We start from the raw sequence: 25,996 nt of genomic DNA, 5'->3' as shown, positions 1-25,996 counted from the left end.
GTGTTTTTATTTAATTTTTTAAAAAATATATCGGTTCTTCTCTCCTATATTTTACTTGGTTTACTTTTAAGGTATCCCAGATCCTTAAATTCTAGTTCGATTTTCAAAATCATTTTAATCTTTATTCTCGATTTAAATTTTAAGTTTTTATAAAAAAAATCCGGACTTCGATTTTAAAACCTATAAGTCTAACTTGACTTTGTATTATGTTTCGCTCTCCCTTTTTGTTTTTCATTTTTCCCTTTTCTATTCTTTTTGCATTTTGAGGTGTGTTTTCACCTATGGACGGTTCTAAAGGATGATCCATGTTAACCGACCCCATATCATTTTGGGATTAAGGCTCTATTGTTGTTGTTATGCTTTTAGTAAAGTTAATGACCCCATTCCACTTTTAATCACTGCAAGTAACATAGAAACTTTGTGCCATCAAACTTAGATTTATAGTGCTAGTAATACGGAGTACTTATGTTTCTGTATCAATTCTTTACGTTTCCTTTTTTTCTTGTGAAGAGGATTTTAAGCAAAAGTAAACAAATGATGGTACGAAAAGAATTAGAGACGACATTCATTCAAAATAATAACGTAAATTTGCAACTCGAAGATGTAGCTGAAATGTAAATTTGAATATGGCAACATTGAGCTCCCAGTCACAATCACAACCCGAGAAGGTGCTATGCAATCACATTTTCACATTTACATTGCTTAAGCGTTAACTCGATAATCAGTACATATTCAAGAAGATGCTTAGAAATATACAACAAAAGAACTTACAATAGCCACAAAATGTTCCCAGAAGCAGAAAGCAGTAGTCACCAACCAACCACCTATGCAAGAATGCGAACGAGTACAATATTATTTCCATATGATGCACAAACAAGGGCTATAGGCTTTCTCTAACTCCCTCCCAACTTTATTTTCCCAATCTGACTTTAGTGGTAATATTTTTTTTTTTGAAATAGACTTTAGTGGTAATATAATGTCAACTTTGGCCATTAATTTCTCAAAATTAATATCTGAGATAGCATGCAACATTTGTCCATTTGATTTTATCAATACTACTAATTTCATACTCTTATTCTAATTACAACTCAATTTTCAGAGAAAATATTGGTCCAAGTCAACATCATTTGGCCATCAAAGTCAGATGGAGAATAAATTTGGGATGAACCTAGGAAGTATCAGATTACGCTTCGATCGTGGTGGTGTTGCTGCCCACGCCAAGCTGAAAGTGCAGACCCCGTGTAACTGACCGAGTTCTTTGCAATGCCAGCACTTTTCCTCATGGTCACCCAGAGAATCCAAAAGAATCCAATCCAACCTGGAAGAGATAGTACCAAATTGTAGCAATTCAGTTACGAAAACCCTAAATATACAATAGAACAAAAGACATAAAACAAATACAAAGAGGTAAAAACATGCTATGTGATGCAAATTTGCAATCCCCATTCCCCTCCCCTTTCTATAAAAAGCCATAAACTTTAAGATGTTTTCATTGGCTCTTAATTTTAGGAAGTAAAAAAATAAATTTTCTTTTTTCTTCATAAGGACCCCACCCATGTTTTTCATTGATTTAATTACTCTCTTTCATCATAATTACTTTCTCTCATAATGTAAGTGATTCCAAATTTATAAAAATTATACAAAATCATAGTACATTATACATTTGTTTTGCATTTTTATAACCATACATTAAAAACCACATAATGTAAAACCATACATAATTTACACATGTTTGTATAAATATTTCTAATACAAAAAATTGCAAAATCCTAATTTGTTGACAATTAAACATTTGCTAATAATTCCGTCATCCATAAAAAAAATTACATTTATTGATTGGCAAAATTAATAATCAGATCTAAGATACTGATAATTTTGATAAAAAAGACAAACAATAATCATCAATCATCAGATCTAAACCATTGTTCATATAAATTTAAAAACATTGTTCAAAAAATTTAAAATTATCTAATATGCAATATGGATGTGTATAAATATATAGCCTATGACACTCTTTAAAACCGTACATTGCTTGCAAAATTTAAAATTTTAAGTTACCTAATGTGTATTATTTGTATTAGTAGTGGAATTTACTTTTCGATACTAATAAATTCGGTTAGTTCATCATGTTTAACAATTATATCTGCACACGGTTAAAATTGTACAGTTATACATTGTTTCATTCAATTATTATTTCAGAATATTACGTTTAACTATCATATTAGCGAATATATTTTATAGAATTGGGATCTGGTGAGAACCACCAATATAATGAGAACCATGAGAACTCCACCTTATGGAATTAATTTTAAAACATTGATGACATATTTGGATTTGGCATAGAATTTTATGGCTAGATAGCATATTTCTTGGTCTAAAAAGTATAAACTAGTGACGAAAATCGAGGCGAGATACATTTTATTAATTTTCATGCACGACTACTCATTTTCATGTATCCGACAATTTCCGCGCACCTAAAACTCGTTTTCGTGCACCTAGAGCCTGTTATTTTCATGCACCTAATAATCATTTTCATGCATGCAACAATTTTCATGCACCTAGTATTCTTTTTCGTGCATCTATAGCCGTTTTAGTATACCTAATTGTATTTTTGTACATTAAGTTTCTATTTTGTTCATAAAATCATTAAAAAAAATTTAGTTTTACTTAAGAATGTTTGAATAAACTAAACTAATGGTAAATGATCCATCAAAACTTTCGGAACAAGATTTGATGATGATTTAGTAAGGGTTCTCACGGTTCTCATTATGTTAGTGGTTCTCACCGGATCTTGACCCATATTTTATATGTCATTATCTAAAAATAAACCCGTGCATTTTTGTGCACGAGATTAAAACTAGTAGAAGGAAAATTGAGTGAAAAGGTGAAAGGAGAAAAGAAATAGTTAGGACGACAAATAAAAGAACAACATTGCTCAAAAACCTTAACCCAAATAATTATACGAACGCTCCTCCGAATATTTAGAATCCTTATAAAGGCCGACATGGCAAAGTAATTACTTGTAACAGTCACTTGTAATTTAGCAGATCATGGAACCTGCAAAAGAAGTATATGGAGAAGAAACACTTCAAGCCGCCTCTGACAAACAGCATAATGTTTACACTCACAAGTCGGTTTCTTCTGTTATGTTGATTTTCTTCAAATAGCTGGTCTGCATTATAACTCCGCTTGTGAGTGTTTTCCGGCATTCACTGCCGGTCCCAAGCCCGGAGAAAAGAAGAGGGTTGCGGTAGATCTGTGGCAGCCAGCATAAAAGCTTAGTCACATTTTATGGACATGAATCGGAATTTAAACATCGTTGGGGCGTCTGATGTGACCATAATTAGCGCATATTTAGCCCCCGAATTAGCCTTGTTCCCATGCTTTTTAGTACATATTTGGGTCATTTCTTATCTTTAGTTCTTTGTTTTGCATATTCTTTGAGATTTTGATCCCTTGGTAGGAAAGGAGTAAGAATCTTGCATTTTCATGGCAAAACAAGACTAAATTGATCGAATTCAATGACCAAGCATCAAGGAGAGACAAGATTAGAAGGCCTTTGTACATATGATAGTAGATGAGCAATGTTGAGAAAGGATCCTTGAGTCCCCAAGGAAATCCCCAAGGAATTTATGAAGAAAAGGGAAGAAAAGAAGAAGAAGCCTTGCTGAGGCACAATCCGTGCGGATTGTCTCCAATCCGGCCGTCCTCCAGCTGCAGAATCCGTGCGGCTTTCCACCAAGATGCTCGGATCCCACCTCCACAATCCGCCCGGATTCTCTTGAATCCGCTCGAATTCCATCGCCAGAATCCGCCCGTCCCGACCTTAATCCGCCCGGATTCCAGCACAGCGCGATTTCCTCTTCTCCAAGCTACGAAGAAAGAAGCCCTTCCTTCGGAAAATATCGGCTCCTCCCTGCTCAATCTAAAAAGTGTAATTACTAGTTTAGCCCTTAGTTAACCCTAATGCATCCTCCCTAATTTCCACTATAAATACCCCATTAGTCTAAATTAGAGGAGCATGTTCTTCTTATCAACAATTAGAGCAGTTAATACCAATCAAATCTCTCTTTAGTTTTGTAATCAACAATTAATCAAGTTCTAATACAGGTTTTATTTCCTTAATCTCTCTTTTGTTCATCCTTTATTTTGGATAATTGAAGATTATTTGGGTAATTATTGGGAGATTGACAACCTCTTAATCAAGCATTCAAGTACTTCTTTTATCTTTGCTTTATTATTGGAATCATTAGTAGGTATAATTCTCTTAATCCCTTTTAATTATTGTTAATTACTTTCATTTACTCATCATGTTTCATTTTGTTGGTATGATTGACAACCTTGCTAGCATGATCAACATGATAATGAGTGAGTAGTCTATTAGCTAGGGTTAATGGGTGATTAGGGGAAACCAACATGGGGAATGATTCATGCTTAAATTAATATGCTTTCATGTTTTATTTGCTTGCTTGTTTTGATCTCAACTCATGCACATGTTATATTTGATGAAATGCTAAGCCTATGAATCCTTGCATTTACTACCATCTTCTATCTTTTCAATGAGACTTGTAAGACATAACCCAACTCGAGTCTCATTAGACCATGCATGTTGTTGAGTAGGGAAGATTAAGTCGACTTGTAGGTGTTGCACAATCTAATCGATTCGGCTCCGGGACCCGAACTTTCTTAGGATTGTAAGATATAACCCAACTCAATCCATCACAACAATAATCGCTTGCTTATAATTTGAGAACATGTTTGTATGATCAATTTCCATGATTCCCCTATGATCCCATGACACCCTAGTGCTTTTTAATCAATTGTTTACACCCCTTTTAATTCATCTTGCTAGTTTATTTTCATTGCTATTTTAGTTAGTGACCTTCTACATCAACCCAATTTGTGACACCCCCAAGACACCACTAGTTTCAATAGAAATCTCATTTCAATACCCGTCCCTTGGGATCCGACCTTTACTTGCCTCTTTACTAATTGTAGAGTTGTTTGTGAAGCTATAAATTGTGTTTTGATTCGGACGTGACCCAACGACCACACCTTTAATTGTGAACACGAAACAGACCGATCAAAAATGGCGCCGTTGCCGAGGACGGTGTTTGTTTGATTTAGATTTCCTTTTTTTATTGTTATTAGTTGTCTTTCTTCGCCTTGGGGAAGTAAAACTCCTCAAGGCTTGTTCTAATTGTTTTCAAGTTGTTCGATATTGTGCGAGATGGATTTTATAAATTGTTTTGTAGAGGACCACTTGAGTATACCTTACTTCAAGGATCCCATGCAAGCATTGGAAGCCTTGGAAGCAAGTGAGGCTAACAATATGTATTGGGAATTGGAGGTGGATCTTTTTTAGGCCGCTCTAGCTAACAAGGAACTTACTCGTGCACAATCCGAATTAGTGCATAACATTCTAGTGGAAGCATGTCAACTCATAGAGGATGAGCAATCCATCCTAGAAGAGATTTTACAAACTCAAGAGCAAGAGGAACCCATCATGGAATTTGAATATGATGAGGTCGAAAATGAAGTTGAGTATGCTATGAGGATGGAACGTCTAATGGAGATGGAGCAAATTCTCAATGAAACTCCAAAGGAGGAAAGTAAGGTACAAACCCCCACTTTAAAACCCCTTCCCCCAAATTTGAAATATGCTTACCTTGATGAATCAAAGACCAAACCCGTGATTGTTAATGATAGACTTGATGATGACGAATTGGGAAAATTGCTTGATGTGTTGAAACAACATGAGAAGGCTATAGGTTATAGTCTAGATGACCTTAAGGGGATAAGTCCCAACTTTTGCATGCATAGAATTCATCTAGAGGAAGACCATAGACCTACCATTCAAGCCCAAAGAAGATTGAACCCCCACATGCAAGAAGTTGTCAAAGGAGAAGTCATGAAATTACTTGATGCGGGAATCATATATCCCATATCGGATTCTTTGTGGGTTAGCCCCGTCCAAGTGGTACCTAAGAAAGGAGGTACTACGGTAGTGACAAATGAAAAGAATGAACTAATACCCACAAGAATGATCACCGGTTGGCGTATGTGCATTGACTACCGGAAATTAAACTCCGCAATAAGAAAGGATCACTTCCCCTTACCATTCATTGACCAAATGCTTGAGAGGTTAGCCTCCAACAAATTCTTTTGTTACCTTGACGGGTATTCTTCCAAATCCCTATACACCCGGATGACCAACATAAAACCACTTTCACATGCCCTTATGGCACTTTTGCATATAAGAGGATGCCTTTTGGTTTATGTAATGCCCCCGCCACTTTCCAAAGATGCATGATGAGTGTCTTTTCCGATTACCTAGAGACCATAATGGAAGTTTTTATGGATGATTTTAGTGTTTATGGAAAGGACTTTGACTCATGTTTGCATAATCTTTCTCTTGTGTTGCAAAAGTGTGAAGATGTTAGTCTTGTTTTAAATTGGGAAAAGTGTCACTTCATGGTCAATGAAGGAATTGTCTTGGGTCATTTGATTTCGGAAAAGGGCATCGAGGTCGATAAAGCTAAAGTTGAGGTGATAGAGAAACTCCCACCTCCCGTGAATGTTAGAGGGGTGAGAAGTTTTCTCGGTCACGCGGGTTTTTATCGTCGTTTCATAAAGGATTTTTCAAAAATAGCGAAACCCCTCACTCAACTTTTGCTTAAAGATGCCCAATTCCTCTTCACTGATGAGTGTGTTGAAGCTTTTAATAGAATCAAAGAAGCACTAATCTCGGCACCAATTATCCAACCCCCGAATTGGGAGTTACCTTTCGAGATTATGTGTGACGCTAGCAACTACGCCGTTGGAGCGGTTCTTGGCCAACGGGTAGGAAGAGCTCTTCACGCCATCTATTACATAAGCAAGACCCTCGATCCCTCCCAAGTTAATTATGACACAACCGAAAAGGAGCTTCTTGCCATTGTATATGCTTTGGATAAATTCCGTTCCTACTTGCTTGGATCCAAGGTGATTGTATTTTCGGATCATCGCGCTCTCCGACATCTCTTGATAAAGAAGGAGGCAAAACCAAGATTGTTGAGATGGATTTTGCTTCTTCAAGAATTTGACTTGGAAATAAGAGACAAGAAAGGAGCCGAGAATGTAGTGGCAGATCACTTGTCAAGGATCCGGTTTCATGATGAAAATGGAGAAACCCCGATCAATGACTCATTCCCCGACGATATTTTGATGGCCATTCAAACACAACTTGAAAGGCACATCACCCCATGGTTTGACGATTATGCCAATTATATTGTTGGAAAGGTACTCCCTCCAAACTTGAATCACAACAAAAGGAAGAGATTCCTATTCGAAGTAAAGAGGTACTTTTGGGATGACCCAAACCTCTACAAGGAGTGTAGTGATGGGCTCTACCGGAGATGCATCCCTCAATGGAAAACCCAAGGAATCTTGGAAGGATGTCATTCATCACCCTACGGTGGGCAGCATGGAGCAAGGAGAACCGTTGCAAAAATTCTCCAATCGGGCTTCTATTGGCCTACAATGTTTCAAGATACAAGAGAATTCATCATTCATTGCGACGCTTGTCAAAGAACGGGAAATATCTCGTGGAGGAACGAAATGCCACAAAGGGGCATTCTAGAGGTGGAGATCTTCGATGTTTGGGGAATAGACTACCAAGGGCCCTTTGTGACATCCAATGGGAATAAGTACATTCTTATGGCCGTAGATTATGTCTCGAAGTGGGTGGAGACAATTGCCACCCCAAATGATGATGCAAAAACGGTCACCAAGCTTTTCAAAAAGATAATTTTCCCAAGATTTGGAGTTCCTAGAGCGATCATTAGTGATGGAGGAACGCATTTCCATGAGAAGAAACGTGCATCCCTTTTGACCAAATATGGTGTCCAACATAGAACCGGCTTGGGATATCATCCTCAAACAAGCAGTCAAGTTGAAATTTCAAATAGAGAGATCAAGCAAATCCTTGAAAAAGTTGTGAACAAGACTCGGAAGATTGGAGCACAAAGCTTGATGATGCTCTTTGGGCTTATAGGACGGCCTATAAGACTCCCATAGGAGCCTCCCCCTACAAGCTTGTCTATGGAAAAGCATGTCATTTGCCAATCGAATTGGAGTACAAATCTTATTGGGCAATCAGAGCACTTAATCTTGATCTCAAATTGAGCGGTCAAAGGAGGATGATTCAAATCCAAGAGTTGGAGGAGTTCCGACTACAATCCTATGAGAATGCGAAGATTTACAAAGAAAGAACGAAATTGCTTCATGATAAGAGAATTAGACAAAAGGCCTTGCACAAGGGAGACAAAGTCCTTCTATTCAATTCCCGCCACCGACTCTTTAGGGAAAATTGAACTCTAGATGGATGGGTCCCTATGTGATAACCGAAGTTGGAAAATATGGAGATTTCGAACTCAAAGCGGAAGATGGAAGCAAGTTCAAGGTAAATGGTCAAAGGTTGAAGCCATACTATGAAGGAGCGTTTGTTGGAGAGGTCGAGGCTACCTACCTCGGGCCTCCTCCCCCTTGAAAGGACCATCTAAAGGAGAGTTTGGTGGAGTCCTCCCTAAACCACCACTTGTAAATATACTAACCCTCTAACTTGTATTTATTGTTTTATTGCATTTGTTTTAATAAATAGCATGAACTCTTTTCATGAGCGTAAGTGAGGGAGGGTTACTAATGAATTTTGAATGAAGGAAGGAACGAATTCTCGAGTGTGGGGACGCATCTAAGAGAGGAGAAAAAGTCAAAGGAAGAATTCGCAGCCTGAACACGAGCGGATTCCCTGGAATCCGGCCGTCTTGCTGGAATTCGGGCGTTCCGAGGAGAAACCGTCCGTTCAGCGTAGCTGAGAATTTGAAGATTTTTGGACTGAGGTTGAATCCGAGCGTCCTAGGAAGAAAAACGCCCGTCTTGTAGAATCCGGCCGGATTTGAAGAAAGACGCCCGTCTTTCTACCTCTGCATTTCAAAGAAAATCTCGTAGAAGAAATCGTCCGTCTTCGAAGAAGACGCCCCATCATAAAAGAATCCGAGCGTCTCATGCTCGGGACGCCCGTCTTTGGGGCGTCAAATTTTGGAAATTCTCGCGTGATGAGAATCCGGGCGTATTGCCCTTAATCCGCCCGTCCCGAGGAGCACGAATCGAGCGTCTTCGGCTCGGGTCGCTCGTCTTCTCACGGTGTTTTGACCCGACTTTTCCCTAATTAAAATACACCCCACCACACATACAGTGACACATCACTACTCCTTCCACTTACACTATAAAACCCACCTCCTTATGACTCCCATACATATCCAAATCACTCTCTTTACCCACAAAATAAAAAAGCCCCAATTTTCTAGGGTTTCCAACACTAAATCAACAAGGAACATCCCTACCCTTTCACAAATCAAAAGAACCCAACAAAAGAATCAAGAATGGCACCAAGGAGATCCTCTTTTAGGAGTGCAAGAAGACCAAGGATGATGGGAAGTTCTTCTACCTCCCATCTCAACACTTTAAGAAGGGAACATGAAGAGATTGTAGATCTTACAAGGCTTGATGATTTCTCAAATGTGGAATTCCTCAATGATGTGCAAAGATTAGTCTTCCACCGGCTTCTAAGTAAGAATATTCTTCCCACTAAATTTTTATGTCATGCTACATTGAAGAAACTTGGGATTTATCACCAAGTGGAAGCTCTCTTTGAGGTTTTGGTCTTTCAGCCCTTTTTCGCACGTATGAACCAACCTATCGGTCTCTTGTGCTTGAATTTTTGAGCTTTTTGAAGATTACGACCTTGAACAAAGTGATATGCATAGAGTTTAGGTTGGAGAATGTTTCTAGGATGATGACTCTTGTAGAATTCGCAAATGTGTTTGGACTTGATGTTTCGCCTACCCGAACATCGAAACCCAAAAAGTATAGTGTTGCACCTTTGTGGAGGGCCATGACGGGCCGGGATTTCATTCACACCAAGGAATGTCTTGCTTTTCATATCCAAAATCCGATCTTGAGGCTTACGTATCGATTTCTTTCGGGCACTCTACTTGCCCGCCGAGATCCGGCCATCGTGAACCAATTAAACCTTGTGTTTATGGAATCCTACCTCAACATTCAAGGGAGAAATGGGTATCACTTCAATGCACCTCTAGTTTTGCTAGAGAAATGGGCAAAGTTTAGAAATGGGGATGATGATGGAATGAAGCACATAGTGAATGGAGGACTCATTACTAGACTTGCAAAGCACTTCAACCCAAGGTTCAATGAGAACAATGAGTACACTCCACTTACGGGAAGCACGAGAATTAATGAAGATCTCCTTCTCGTCCATCACCATTGGATAACCCTTGAGGGGGTCGATAAGCGGATAAAGTGGCTGACAAAAGGAAGCGATCCGATTTATCTTCCAATGGCCGATCTACCACGGATCTCCCCAAAAAGAGGAAACTTGTCCCCAATGCCATCCTACCTCATCCCAAGTCAAACAAGGCAAGCACCACCACCACCAAATCCACCACCACAACAACAAGAACAACAAACTCAAAATGAGAAGATAAAAGTGTCTCCCTACCATTTCCCCTACCAACCGTATAACCATCCAAACCCCTTCATCCTCCCTCGTGACGACTTTGTCACGGGAATCTTACAAGATCTACACTACCGTCAATACGAGACCTCCGTGGACACTTACTATGCCCTCTATCCTCAATATCACGAGATGGTTCGAAGAGGACGGATTAGTGAGGAAGGAGCTTTCCCCTCATGGCCTCAAATGGATTTGCTCTTCCCCAACTCGGAGAGAGCTAATGAAGGGGCGAACGGTAGACAAGAGGAGGAGAGTGGCAATTCTTGTGGAGGTGACACGGTGGAACTTGAGAGTGAGGAAGACGAATTCATGGACCCAAGTTTGAGTGATGCTTCAAAGGATATTTGGGATAGCGATATAGAGGGAGATGATGCCGATGTCTAGAAGACTACTTCATCACTAGGTGGAGCGGGCGAGAGGCACCCACCTAAGTTTAAGTGAAGTTTTCTCATCTCTCCTCTTTATCTTTCAAAGTTTCATGAAAAGAAGTTTGTGTCTTGTTACCTTGTATCTTAATTAATTTTGATCATTGTTGGAGTAGTCCTAGCACCATAGAGGACTCACACCTCGGTACCATTGATGTGTTCTCATTTTATTGTTCCCATTTTCAAAATCCAAAATGACAAATTAGTTTCATGCATTGAATAGTGTGTGCATGAACTACACCCATCCTTGGACATTAGCAATAGTGTCTAACTCGGTTTGGGTAAGTTAATGCATACACAACGGGAGGTAATCTAAATTATCCTCTCCGTCATAACAAAAACCATGCATCATGTAGTGTAGCTTAGTATAGATTGCATTTAGTATAGAAATCATGCATCATCTTTGCATAATTTCCATCACTTTGGCCATTGAGGACAATGCCCATATTAGTGTGGGGATGGGAATTCTAACATTTAACTCTTATTCAAAAAATCCAAAAAAATTGAAAAATTTCGAAAATCATAAAAATTTGAAAATTGAAAAACCCCAAAACATGTTTATTTCCCTTTGTAGTCTTGTGTATATATTGTTTTGTATATATTGTGTTTGTTCTATCCTTGTTCACATTGATTGACTACGCCACATCCGAGACATGAGGATAATGAACACCGCATGGTATGATCTTTCCAATCTCCTTTTTCCTCTTTATGTTAATGACTATGTGGCTTTATTTTGATTGATGCGGTATAACAATGTTAATTTAGGACTTGCATTTAGTTTATATGTCATATTAGTTGATAGAATCACTTGCATTAGGATGTTTATATTAGTTGCATCATGGCATGTAGTTGCATGTTAGAAATGTTTTGAAAAATGCCTAATTAGGAACTTTGACAAGAGCAACTAAGCCATTACAAATACTTGTTCAACTTAAGACTTTGCCTACTAGAATGGTTGTAAAACACCCTAGATAGTGTCATACTAGTGTCTTTTGACCCATGACCCAAGGCCTAGTCAAGGGTTTGCATGTGAGTCACCTATCCAACCCCGTGATGCGATGTGGACTTGGTTAACTTGTCTAGGTGACCTTGATTGACCTTGTGGTAAGGCAACCCAAAAATATTTTCTATCAATAAGCTTGAAGTGCTCATTTCAAAGAATTTTGTCATGTGGAAGTAATTTAATGCCAAGAAAACCTCAAATGTTATGAATTGTTGAATGTTCAGAGATTTAAGTTGTTTTGATGGAGGCGTACCACTTCGATGTGCTTTGGTGCGGGATCCATTGAATTGGGCCCCCACACGGTTGTGAATTCGGCCGCCCAGAGACAGAGTGACTATCACCCCGAAAAGCTATTGTCTAGAGGTTAACCGGTTGCCTAATAAGCGATTGGCGAAAGCAAAGAACACTAGCCCGGAAGGGACAAACCCCATCTTAAATTTTTGAAATGTGAAAGTGAAATGAGGACAATTTTGAATACTAGTCATATCCACCCGTTATGAATAAAGATTTGAGCATTTCATTCCCAAAAAGCCTTTTGTCAAGCCACTTGGTCGAGCTTGGGACGATCCATGACCTTTACTTTTGTAGAGAATTCGAGACTTCTCATGTCATATGTTACTAGCATCATAGGGATCATCATTCCACCACCATCCGATCGCTCTTGACGAAAGCATTTGGAATTTGAGGACGAAAGTAGTCTAGTTTAACACCATTTGGAGGTGATTTAGTGCCATCCTCTTAGCCTTAGTAATTTGTTGAACTAGTATTTGTGAAGGATTACAAGCTCTTAAATTTGTTCCTCTTTAGTGCCTCCGCCACTTGATGAGGAAGTGGCTATTCTTTTTGTAGATGCATCCATTATGTGATTTTGTGTGCTTAATGTTTGGATGTGTCGCCATTTTGGCAAGACCCGCCTTGCCTTGCAAGAAGGCATCCTACCTCATGGTTGTCTTGTTGTGAGTTGAAGGGGCGGAGTGAGACCCGCTAATTGTCTCATATCGGCTATGTTATTAGGTTAGTTTAAATAATGGTCCTAGTCTTTGTCACCTCTTTACTCGAGATGAGCAAAGGTTCGGTTTGGGGATATTTGATGTGACCATAATTAGCGCATATTTAGCCCCCGAATTAGCCTTGTTCCCATGCTTTTTAGTGCATATTTGGGTCATTTCTTATCTTTAGTTCTTTGTTTTGCATATTCTTTGAGATTTTGATCCCTTGGTAGGAAAGGAGTAAGAATCTTGCATTTTCATGGCAAAACAAGACTAAATTGATCGAATTCAATGACCAAGCATCAAGGAGAGACAAGATTAGAAAGCCTTTGTACATATGATAGTAGATGAGCAATGTTGAGAAAGGATCCTCGAGTCCCCAAGGAAATCCCCAAGGAATTTATAAAAAAAAGGGAAGAAAAGAAGAAGAAGCCTTGCTGAGGCACAATCCGTGCGGATTGTCCCCAATCCGGCCGTCCTCCAGCTGCAGAATCCGTGCGGCTTTCCACCAAGACGCTCGGATCCCACCTCCACAATCCGCCCGGATTCTCTTGAATCCGCTCGGATTCCATCGCTGTAATCCGCCCGTCCCGACCTTAATCCGCCGGATTCCAAAGCCTGACGCGATTTCCTCTTCTCCAAGCTACGAAGAAAGAAGCCCTTCCTTCGGAAAATACCGGCTCCTCCCTGCTCAATCTAAAAAGTGTAATTACTAGTTTAGCCCTTAGTTAACCCTAATGCATCCTCCCTAATTTCCACTATAAATACCCCATTAGTCTAAATTAGAGGAGCATGTTCTTCTTATCAACAATTAGAGTAGTTAAAACCAATCAAATCTCTCTTTAGTTTTGTAATCAACAATTAATCAAGTTCTAATACATGTTTTATTTCCTTAATCTCTCTTTTGTTCATCCTTTATTTTGGGTAATTGAAGATTATTTGGGTTATTATTGGGAGATTGACAACCTCTTAATCAAGCATTCAAGTACTTCTTTTATCTTTGCTTTATTATTGGAATCATTAGTAGGTATAATTCTCTTAATCCCTTTTAATTATTGTTAATTACTTTCATTTACTCATCATGTTTCATTTTGTTGGTATGATTGACAACCTTGCTAGCATGATCAACATGATAATGAGTGAGTAGTCTATTAGCTAGGGTTAATGGGTGATTAGGGGAAACCAACATGGGGAATGATTCATGCTTAAATTAATATGCTTTCATGTTTTATTTGCTTGCTTGTTTTGATCTCAACTCATGCACATGTTATATTTGATGAAATGCTAAGCCTATGAATCCTTGCATTTACTACCATCTTCTATCTTTTCAGTGAGACTTGTAAGACATAACCCAACTCGAGTCTCATTAGACCATGCATGTTGTTGAGTAGGGAAGATTAAGTCGACTTGTAGGTGTTGCACAATCTAATCGATTCGGCTCCAGGACCCAAACTTTCCTAGGATTGTAAGATATAACCCAACTCAATCCATCACAACAATAATCGCTTGCTTATAATTTGAGAACATGTTTGTATGATCAATTCCCATGATTCCCCTATGATCCCATGACACCCTAGTGCTTTTTAATCAATTGTTTACACCCCTTTTAATTCATCTTGCTAGTTTATTTTCATTGCTATTTTAGTTAGTGACCTTCTACATCAACCCAATTCATGTGGGGTTTGCTAGGTCGTCGCCCAGAAGCGACGCGCCATCTTTACACTTGGGGGTGGTGTCTAATAGGCAAGGGTGCGCTACATCTTCTAAGCCCGGGTGTAGTGAAAAATATGCAAGGGTTGTTAGGTCGTCGCTCGAAAGCGGCGCGCCACCTCGAAGTATGGGTGTGGTCAAATGGGTTTGGATCCGGGAAGCATGGTCAAGAGCGGGTAAAGAAATCAGGGCATATATATTGGTTGTTAGACATGGAGATTAACTGCCCTATGAAAAGGAGGAGGGTGCATATATTGTGTCTACAAGAGATAAAGTGGGTCGGAGATAAAGCAAGGGTGGTAGCGCTTGGGTTATAAGCCTTGGTACACGGGTAAGGACAAAAGTCAAGTCGTAGGAGTGGGTATTGTCATTGATAAAGACTACATCGATGATGTGGTAGAAGTATCGAGAAAGAGTGATAGGATTATGAATATTAAGCTTGTAGTCGGGGATGAGGTGGTGACTGCCATAAGTGCTTACGCACCTGAAGTGGATGCTTCTTTTCGACGAGCCTTTTGGGAAGATCTGGAAGAGGTTGTAGAACGAGTCCCTATTGGAGAGAAATTGATCATTGGTTGTGACCTTAATGGGCATGTGGGTCCTAGTCGAGTTGTTTCGAGAGTTTTCATGGGGGTTTTGGTTTCGGGGAGAGAAATGAAGCAGGAAATGACATTTTAGATTTTGCTTTAGCATATGACTTGGGTATAATGAACACTTGCTTTGAGAAAATAAAGGCATTCTCATTTGGTGACTTATAGGACAGGATGAAATACTAGTAATTGACTTCCTTTTGGTAAGAAATGTGTGGAGGAAAGAGTACACCGATTCCAAGGTCATACCCGGTGCAAGGAGAAAGTTATAGATGTAACGTGGGATAAATTGGAGCATGTTGTAAAGGATTTGGCGAGAGAGGTGTTAGGGAAATCTAAAGGAAATAGACCATCAAGTAAGGACACATCTTGGTGGAACGATGAGGTGAGACAAGCGATAAAGACAAAGCGTGAATGTTATAAGGTTTTGGGAAAATGCATGAGTGATGAGAACTTTGAAAAGTACAAGGAGGCTAGACGAGCCACTAAAAAGGTAGTGCGTGATGCGAGGGAAGTCGCAAAAGTTAACCGAGAAGTGTATGCCAGGTTGGACACGGGAGAAGGAGAGAAGGATATCTATAAACTACTAGCCCGCATAAGAGACCAAAAGACGAGAGATATTAGGAGAGTTAGCTGTAAGAAAGATATGGACGACAAGGTTCTAGTTCAGGATAACGAAATAAAGGCTAGATGGAGTTCTTACTTTGATACTTTATTCAGTGGACATGAGGAGCAAGGTTTTGGGGATGTACAAGTAACACCAAGCATGGTTAATTGGGAATTTGTGCGTAGAATACAAAAGAGTGAAGTTAGAAAGGCGTTAAGGAAGATGGGGTGAGAGACGGATGGTATACCCATAGAAGTTTGGAGGTGCTTGGAGAAATGAATCGAATGGATAACTATGCTCTTCAACAAGATTTGGAGGAGCAACAAGATGCCAAGATGCCATCAACTTGGAGAAGAAGCACTCTTGTCCCTTTGTATAAGAATAAAGGTGATGTTCAACACGGTTTCAATTATCGGGAAATTAAACTTATGAGTCAATACGATGAAGTTATGAGAGCGGATAATAGAGCAAAGGCTTAGAAATGTGTAGACATCTCGGATAACCAATTTGGATTTATGCCTTTATGCCTGGAGATCGACTATGGATGCGATTTTTATCATGAGACAGTTGATGGAACACCATCGGGACAAGAAGAAGGGACAAGAAAAAAGACCTCCATATGGTTTTTATTCACTTAAAAAATGCATATGATAAGGTACCGAGAGAAGTACTTTGGTGGGCTTTGGCGAGAAAGAGTGTGTCTCGAAAATATATTGACCTTATAAAGGAGGTGTATGAGGAGGCTAGTGAAGTGTTCGCACTAATGTTGGGAGAGCAGAAGAATTTCACATTACCATTGGGGTGCATCAAGGTTCCGCACTTAGTCCTTTTCTCTTTACTATAGTTACTGATGAGTTGATAAGGGATATTCAGGACGACATCCCTTGGTGTATGATGTTTGCGGATGATATTGTGTTGATTGATGAGACAAAAGAGGGAGTTGAGAGAAAGTTGGAATTGTGGACTTTCGAGACTCGTGGGTTTAGGCTAAGTAGGAGTAAGACCGAGTATTTGAGGTGTTAGCTCAGTAACGTGACGTGACGTGATAGGGTCGAGATCGACAAAGGTGGGGAGTATTATTTTCGATGGAAATGTTGTTGAGGGGTCAGATTTCTTTAGATATTTCTTTAGATATCTAGGATCTATTATTCAAAAAGATGGGGAGTTAGACGGAGATGTGGCTCACAGAATTAAAGCGGGGTATGGTTGAAATGGAAAAGTGCTACAGAGTTTTTATGCGATAAAGATATGCCCCAAGGATTAAAGGGAAAATTTTATCCCACGGCGATTAGGCCTGCCTTACTTTACGGCTCCGAGTGTGGCCGTGATCATTGTCACATTCAAAAGATGAGTGTGGCGGAGATGCGAATGTAAGGTGGATGTGCGGCCATACAAGGAAAGAACGATTAAGGAATGAGGTGAGTAGGGAAAAGGTGAAAGTGGCGCCAATAGAGGACAAGATGATAGAAAACCGACTAAGATGGTTTGACCATGTGAGAAGGAGACCTATGGACGCACTAGTTAGGAGGCTGGAGAGGAGGTTGGAGACCTGGGGATCAGAAAAAGTTGCTAGGGATAGAGGGAGACCAAAACAGACATGGTTGAGAGTGATACAGCACGATATGAGATTTCTCGGGCCTTATGAGAGAATGGTGACGGAGAGGGCACAATGGAGGGCAAGGATACATGTGGATTTTTAATATTTGACTATTTGAAATATCTAATGTTTTTATTTAATTTTTAAAATTTATTTGCTCTTTTCGGATTAATTACACCTTTTTACCAACAACTTTCTTATATATTAATACTTGGTTCACTTTTAAGGTATTCCGAACCCTTAACTTTCTTATATATTAATACTCGATTTAAATTCTAGGTTTTTATAAAAGAAATCCGGACTTCGATTTTAAAACCTATACCTATAAGTTTACCTGACTTTTGTATTACTTCCTCCATTCCAATGGGTTCTATACATATTCCTTTTTTGGCTTTTCCATTCAATTGTATACATTTCCTTAATAGGCAAGCTTTTTGCGACAAAGTTACCATTATATCTTGGTTGTAATCTTATTGACACTTGTTGTTCATGAGATTTTATAACTTACATACAAGGCTTATATCTTTGTGATATAATAGTTATCGTAAATTTGTTTTACGAAAAGATATATATCTTTGCGATATACTTGTACATGTAAATTCGTTTTACATAAGAGATTCTATTATATCTTAGTGATATATAATAATAGTACATGTAAATTCGTTTTACATGAGAGATGAGAAAGAATTGAACATATTAGTTGTGTATCAATAACTCATTAAAACTATCATATGTGTTATGATCAAGTTTGTTTTAAATTTTAACAATATGCAAATTTGTTTTGCATAGTGTTTGTCTAATATCAACGTGATATTATTGTATTATTGTACATGCTAATTTGTTTAGCGGTATTTATAAGGGTGAATGACTAATTTGTTTAGTTGTTTATTAAGGGCTAATGAATTCGTTTCATTTTAAGAGTAAATTAAATTTTTGAATTTTCTCGTTTATAGCATTTGTGATGATTATGAGCTTTGCGAAATTTTCGAACGAACAATATAAATGAAGAAATTATAGGAATTTAATTTGGAATTGTGCCTTATTAATCCATATACTTGTGTATGACAACAAGTGTTTTTGGTGATTTGTTTACCATAGTGAAGCGGTTTGAATTTTTGATAACTAGAGTGATAAGATTTAGTATCTTATTAATAATCACGATTTAAGAAACTGTGATCACTATTATTTGACTTAGGTTGAATATCTTACTAATGAGTAGGATTATGAAAATCTGTGATTTTACCCGTATTTATTCAAATATAGTAAGCTTGATGCATGCATAATTGTATTATTTTGTATGTAAATCTATTAAGTAATTTTGGGATAGGTCTTAGAGCTTATATAGCGTGAGACTAATGTGTAAGTTAATTTCGTTATGACGTAGGGTACAAGATTGTGTGTTTTGACCCGTAGTATTTGAGGATTGTCACCGTGTTTTATTTATCTTACGTGAAGTGATTTTTAAACACGTGATTGGGTGACGTAATGAGTTATTTTTCCAATGGTGATTTGTTTGCCATCCTATTCTGGGATTAGGAAAAATTGAAAACTTTTCGTTGTCAGTAGAATTAATCCTTAGTAAATGTCTCAAAACTTATCCGGGAGAAGAGTGTCTCTTTGGTGCTAATGCCTTCTGGTACGATTACTAATAGCCTATGTTTCTTACTATTGAGGACATATATGTGGTATTGTTTAATACGTCTGACTTAGTGCCGACAAGAGAATATTATGGAGATACTATAAATTTGGCTCATGTTAGTTTCGAGTCAAATGACATCATTCTCCATCCATTCGAGTTATATGTTTGTTTCTTGCATCTGCTGATAGTTCTTGTCCTTTGTGGATTTAGAAACGGGGCGAGAATTTTTATAACTCGTAGTTGTTTAATCCATTGTTTGTCGATGGATAATTGACATTGAGCTATACTAAACTGCGTTTTTCAAAGAAGTTATGTGCTACTTTGATTTGTTAATTCTCTATGCACTTGGAGTGCATGATTATTTTTCAATAATTAGTTTATTGGAAATCACGGATTTTTATTTAACCTCATGTTCATAGTTCGTTATGGCTATGTGTTTGGCCATAATATATATGTTCACAGCATTACTTTATTCGTCTGTTAGATTACATTTTTCATATCTATGTTATATTGTCTATAACCTTTTATATTTCAATCTATTTTTATTTTAATTGTGAGTAGTTAAATGTTAAGGAGTATCATGAAACAGTTATTTTTCCTCTTCTTTTGAGATGATTTATGCATTGGGTTTTGTATCCATTATTTTGTCATTTTATAAAGTGTTTGATATGTTCAAACATTTTATGATAAAAGTGAAACCAACTTCAAACTTAGAGTCAGAACTCTTAGTATATGTGTTGGTTGTGAATAACTTTTTGATATGTTTAAAGTGTAAATCAGGAAAAATATGTGCGTTGATCTTGCAATTCCTAATTGCAATGACAAGAGGTTGCTTTAATTGAGGAATTGTACATCACTTGACATGATTAAGTGACATCTAATGATGATCAAGTTTTCCTTCTTATAGATTAGGGAGGATTCCTTAAATATGTTTTAAGGAAATTTTCCTCGCTCCAAATAAGTTTTGGATATAAGATTGGTCATTTATGTCTTAACATTTGTCAAACTTTGTATTTAAGTGACTCATAATATTTATTCACTTGGATGTGTTTCTAAGTGTTGGCGAAGCCTAGTAGACATTTGTATTGTATTCGTTACAATGCAAAACTATCTCTTGGTGAGTGGGAGAATTTTGTGAACCCGTTGAGGCACCAAGGATAGTTTAACTTCTTTTCATGCTTGGATAGTGGGAGTAGTTCCATGATCCAAGGTAACGATGAGAGTTTGTCTACTAATGAGCAAATATTAACTTGTGTGTCAAGTTTTAAGGATTAACATAAGGTCGATCCTTAAGGTGTTTTGCTCATTATGGAGAATAGTAGGCGTTGTTCTTTCTATTCGTTTTTTTGTACCACTTTTAGTAAGTGGGAGCTATCACTTTGGGTAAGTGAGTTTTCGCCAAGTAATAAAGAATGGATTGTTATTATGAGAGTAAATAGACATTGTGACAATGAATGGTTGTGACAATAAGGTTTAAGACTATTTAGAGATATCTTCTCAAATGTTGGGATTTGTTCCCATTTCTTCTAAGCTTTGATTATCTATTTGGATTTTGTTTTCAAATGGATGTAAAGACTATTTTCTCGTATCAAGTTGCTCGAGAAAAGCCTATATGCATAGATTGATCAGTTGAGTTTGTCTCAAATGATTGAGATGATAATTCTTTGTGTATTTCAAGCTTATTCACGTGTTGAATGATATCTTCTATATTTATGTCAAATTCCATAAATCATGTGTGTGATGATTTTGTTGGAATGGTGGAATTAATGTGTTATGTCAAAATTATATAGGAGAATAAGTTTCTTTTTGTTAATTGGTGACATATTGATATTTAGAAGGAAAATAAAGTTTTTATGTCTAAACCGATGCTCAAAAGTAAGAAACGATTAAATATTGTTTTTTGTTCTAGTGTAGTTGGTATTTTGATGTGTACCTTGTTTAGCACATGGTTGAACGTTAATTTGTGATTGATAAGTATTTGTTACCTAATCAATCCTCTACACGCACAATGATATGTGATAAAGTGTTTTTCACTTTTGTCTTTGTGACAAGAGTAAATTAGTTCTTGTGTAGGACTAAGAGTTTTCATCAAATAAGATTAACTAACAAGATAATTAGCGCATGATTCTATAAGACGTGTTCTTAATTAGTTCATGTGTTGAGCTAATTGTGCGAAAGAGTCAACTTAAGTTTTAATCTTTTTTAGTATGGATGTGTTTAATAATGGTCTTGTTTTTTTGGATAAAAGATTTTGTATCTTTCAGAATTGTTCATATGCATTTGTTGACTGATGAGGCATATAAGATATCACCAAACTTTTAGATTGCCTAATCACACGGGTAATCGCCTTGACACTTGTGTAGTGGGCAAGATGAGACTGAGTCACGTTAACACTTAGTGAGTGCTGGAGATTATCTTTGTACATTACTAGTTGTATGGAAAAGATATTGACTCGTTATATAATCGCCTTAGTAAGTCTAAGATGAGACTTTTGTAGTCGAAGTATGAGAAGACACCCTATTTTCGTACTAAAGCTTTGAACCGAATCACAAGTGTCGGATTGGATATTGTATATATCAATCTAGTGGCTTGGGTTAGATACTTGAGTAGTATCTAGATTTATGATTCGCATGACATAGAAGCGTGATATGCCCATCGTAGTGGGAGCTATGTTGTGACACATATATCATACTATGTGTGTTAGTAAGTCGACCGTACAGATGATTCCCTACTTTGTCACTGTGTGATCCTATGGATTGTGTTGTCCAACTTTGTTCGATGCCCTTTGACTTGGAGCTATGATATGAAGTTAATTCTTGATGTTGCTACTTTAATATGAATTCTAAGGACCTAAAAGATTAAGGTTCAATGGATCATGTTAGGAAAGCAGTTAAGTTGAGATGGATTATTATTAGTGTCTAAGGAATGATCAATTGAACTTCACCATAATTTCCTGGCCAGGGGTTGTATTGTGTATATAACTAAATGATTATGATAGCATATAGGGACTGTGTATGCTAACGGTGATTTTTTTTAAATGATTTGGGGGGTATTGATAATGTGAAAGTGTTATGTTAGTTTTGATGGTAGCTTAATATGACACTACTTTGTTACTTTTTGGTCGCACGCCTCATTTCCCGTATGAAGCACGAGAGATTGTTTATATAGTATTGTGTTGTGATAAACTTGACTGTGTGATCAAGTTGATATGTTTCTCTATCTTTGTGAATGAGAAATAAAGTTCACTTGGTTGTGTACCAAGTGTTGTATTACCTTCGATTAGTGGCAAAGTGGGAGCATTGACTCGGTTGTGTGGCCGAATGGGAGTATTGAAAGTTGTAACGGTCGTGTATTAAGTAATATAACGGCTACCTTTAATCTTCTTCAATGGCTCCATTAGTATGCTCATAAATCACACTTAATGGGTCATTATGTGTGATTGACTCCTCCTATATAACTCCCTATGTGGAGAGAATATAAGGAAAAAAAAGCATATGAAAGATATGACTAGCTAAGACACACACAAACATATTCTCTACTTGTTAAGTCTACCATCTATGTGACTTGGGATTTGGGGTGTGAACATATTCCGGGACTCTAGTAGCCGCCGGAGGTACGATATACGGTAGTGGGCAGTTAGCGAGCACAACTATCCGATCGCTTCCGCATAAAGGTATGTTCTTATTTTCCAACATTCTCTTAACCACCAAACACCATCTCTTAGTTACACCACCGCACACCATCATAATCACACACCATCATAAAGGTTGGACTGCCTTCGCCACTCCACCGGAGAACCACACTCGCCCAACAAACCAACATCAAACACCAACCTATCACAACCACCACTCGAGTCCATTCAGCCGAGACAAATCGACCCAAGCAGATCTGGGTAGGAGATGGGTTGTCGGCGATTCACGATTCACGTGGTAGTGGTGGTTAGGTATAAGATGGTTGGGGGTGGCTGGTGGTTGGGTTATTTAGTGGCCGTCAATATGGTTGGGGGTGGCTGGTAGTTCTGGGTTATTTAGTGGCCGGAGGTGGTGGCAGATTGTTTGAATGTGAGAAAGAGATTGATGGTAATTGGTGAGGGTTGGTCATGTGTGTCCGTGTGTGGTGGAGAAAGCTTGTGAGGGATTAGGGGTATTTTAGGATAAAAGAGAAGCATTGAATATTATAATAGTTTGGGTTTTTCTAAAATGTGCCCAATAGGCACATGATAAGATGATAAAAAAGGAAATATTTACATTGGTGGAGGAAATATGTTTCACTCCCCTTTTGTTTTTCAATTTTTCTTTTCTATTTTTTCGCATTTTGAGTGTGCGTCCACCCATGGACGATTCTAAAGGATGATTCATGTCAGCCGACCCCAAATCATTTTGGGATTAAGACTCTGATGTTGTTGTTGTTGTTGCTGGTCTGCATAATAATTTTCGAAACTTACAAAATCCAAAATGACAACATACCAAAGTAACCAAACGCTTCAGATTCTTCTTATTCCAAAAGTATCATATTAAGTTTAAATACATGCCTTTTTATGTTTCTTCTCGACCATCCTCTGCCAAAAGATTGGCATCAAGAGTGTAATGTCTTAACCAGCAAAACATTAATTCTACACGGCTGCCTTTCAAAACTTGACGTCAAGAAATAGAGTCTGCCGATTTTTTTTCTCCTTGTAAGGGTTTCATTCTAAACGAAAAGAATAATCCTGATAGTGAGTTGCATCTGAATCAAGAGTTCAAGACCAAAATTCTGTAACTAATACAGCGGGGTCAATAGCCGTGATTGGGAGTTCTAGATACCCTCATTATTCATTTGGAACATCCAAATCTATTCACTACATTTCCACTTTAGGTAAGAAATAACCCAAAAACACATTTCCATGTGCACGGCTCCAATCTTCTCTGAGATATTTCTTATGTTCTAAGACTCTAATTTAAAAGCAAATGCAGCGAATTCAAGATATTAGTAAACTAACTGAGCCAGCATTCATGGTATCACCGCCTGTAAATAATGAAAGAGAGAATTCAGGAATGTCACCTGTAACTGTTAGTGAAGTAATAATTGCTGATATTGTCACAGACGAGATCACGAACACAGCAAGTGATAATGCACCAATGTATATTGCTGCCAGACAAGCAAAGAAAATAGCCAAACAGCCACCAGCAGCGGCCAAAGAAACGAAAAGTGATAGGATGACGGCATTGGTAGTCGCAGCCGCCACGAACAGCAAAAGCACCAGGATTCCAGTCAAGGTCAGAAGGGTAATTGTCCCAACCTGCAGGAGAAGAATCAAAAGTAAAGATAAGATGATAAACGGCTACAACAAGATAGAGTGACCACGGCAGGGTAAAGATATTAATCAGCGTTCACAGTGTATATTAGTGAGGGGTGAAAGTATGCACTGTCATCCAACAGTGATCCTGTGTGGGGGTTATTTATGGCATGAGACTATACCTTATAGACTTCGAGCTAGTTAAAAGGTAGCGGCTGCAGGTTCAATCGTCGTAAAAAAAATGTAGTCTCGGTAAATTCAACCTGGGGAAATATAAGGTGACGATTAGAGCGCCAAGCCAATTTATTGTGAACATATGATTTTTTTTTTTTTTTTACTCCCATCTTTTCCATCATTTCTGTACTTGTTCATTTTTAGGTGTATCGAACTCTGAATCATGTATATAACTTTCTATATCAAAAACGACGTCCACTCCCATGTTGATCTATTAACATTTAACAATAGCTACAAATAACCTGCTACTCTCTTTTTAGTCTATCATTTACTCCCATCTATTCCGATCATTTTTTTTTTACCTATTTCAATTGGTCTTGTCATATTATGCATAACTTATTATTTTAAATCTTCACTCGCATTTTGTTCCAGGAGTCATCTATTAACAATCGCTACAAATGATCCAACTCCATCTTTTTAGTCTACCTTTTACTCATCTACTCCGATCATATCTTTACCGATTCCAAAGTTCAGGTGCCTCGGTCATTTACTTAACTTTCTATTTTAAAAACGATTTCCACTCGCACTATGATCTAAAGGTCAACCACTAACAATATCTACAAATAATCCGCTACTCATTTTTAGTCTTTCCGCCAAAAACAAAGGTAAACATACGATCGGAACACGTAATAAAGTAGAGGAGTACTTCGAAAGAGGACATACAGAGACAACAAGGAGCAAACGAAGCGGACTACCATTACGGGCCCACTTAACCAGCTTACTCCCAGAATTCTTAGAAGCATCTCGAAGATTCGGAAGATTCTCTCTATACGAATCTTTCGCCCGACGGAATATCGACGCCGAATTCTTATCATCAGGGAAGAATATCGGCTTCAGAAGACCTGAAACGGCGATGTACAAGCTCTCATCTTCTCCACCAATGAAATGATCACGCGTGTCTTGTTCTTCGTATTTAGGTTTGCCGTTGGTGGCCGTACTGTACGTGTCTTCTTCTCTTTCTCCCATTTTTTGATATTTTTTTTTATGGAGAAGTTGTGATTTTAATGGAGGTTGAATTTGGGAGTGGGATCTTAGATGCAATTGTATTATCACAAATTCTCATTATAAACGGATATATCCGTTAGAGTTATATACGAGTCAAATATTCACCTATTTTACATAAGACAACTAATAAGTTATATGATGGGACCCAAAAATATAGACATTTTAAGCATATTTAACCCCGTCTATGACTCTAGACAGATATATTGTAATGAACCTTATTTAGTCAAACTATCTACGTCAGCAAATGAAGTCCACAAGCTGTAAAAAGTTTGTTACAATAATTTAGTTTGTTAATAAGTGTGTTGACAATTATAAATAGAAGTCAACATTCATTTCTGTAATTCATTCA

At 37.9% G+C, this 25,996-nt stretch overlaps 1 protein-coding gene across 3 annotated transcripts; it reads right to left on the bottom strand.

Annotated features, from left to right (window-relative positions):
- Positions 1-672: 672 nt before the first annotated feature.
- Positions 673-25,697, bottom strand: LOC141633409 (uncharacterized). 3 transcript variants are annotated; one of them, XR_012538184.1, is made up of 4 exons: positions 25,306-25,697; positions 24,174-24,411; positions 3,021-3,256; positions 673-1,318 (listed from the first exon to the last, which is right to left on the bottom strand). XR_012538184.1 is itself a non-coding variant. In XM_074445887.1 (4 exons), the coding sequence occupies exons 1-3, from the start codon at positions 25,606-25,608 to the stop codon at positions 1,179-1,181; spliced, it is 681 nt and encodes a 226-aa protein (XP_074301988.1). In that variant the 5' UTR covers positions 25,609-25,695; the 3' UTR covers positions 673-824; positions 1,169-1,178. The 3 variants fall into 3 exon arrangements, 2 of the variants coding, with proteins under 2 accessions (XP_074301988.1, XP_074301987.1); XM_074445887.1 differs by lacking the exon at positions 3,021-3,256 and having other exon boundaries at positions 673-824; positions 1,169-1,318; positions 25,306-25,695; XM_074445886.1 differs by lacking the exon at positions 3,021-3,256 and having other exon boundaries at positions 25,306-25,694.
- Between the last annotated feature and the right edge of the window lie 299 nt (positions 25,698-25,996).

This window comes from Silene latifolia, chromosome Y (assembly GCF_048544455.1).
Source record: "Silene latifolia isolate original U9 population chromosome Y, ASM4854445v1, whole genome shotgun sequence".
NCBI classification, from domain to species: Eukaryota; Viridiplantae; Streptophyta; class Magnoliopsida; order Caryophyllales; family Caryophyllaceae; genus Silene; species Silene latifolia.
Note: the sequence above shows the minus strand (reverse complement) of the source record. Positions and strands in the feature narration are given on the sequence as shown.

What these genes read in the sequence shown, in the direction of transcription:
- LOC141633409 (XM_074445887.1), bottom strand. Translation starts at nt 25,608, where the DNA reads ATGGGAGAAAGAGAAGAAGACACGTACAGTACGGCCACCAACGGCAAA. An exon ending in GTTTGCTCCTTGTTGTCTCT is followed by an intron (nt 24,412 to 25,305) that starts GTATGTCCTCTT and finishes CTTCTCCTGCAG; the next exon opens with GTTGGGACAATTACCCTTCT. An exon ending in TACTTCACTAACAGTTACAG is followed by an intron (nt 1,319 to 24,173) that starts GTGACATTCCTG and finishes TATCTCTTCCAG; the next exon opens with GTTGGATTGGATTCTTTTGG.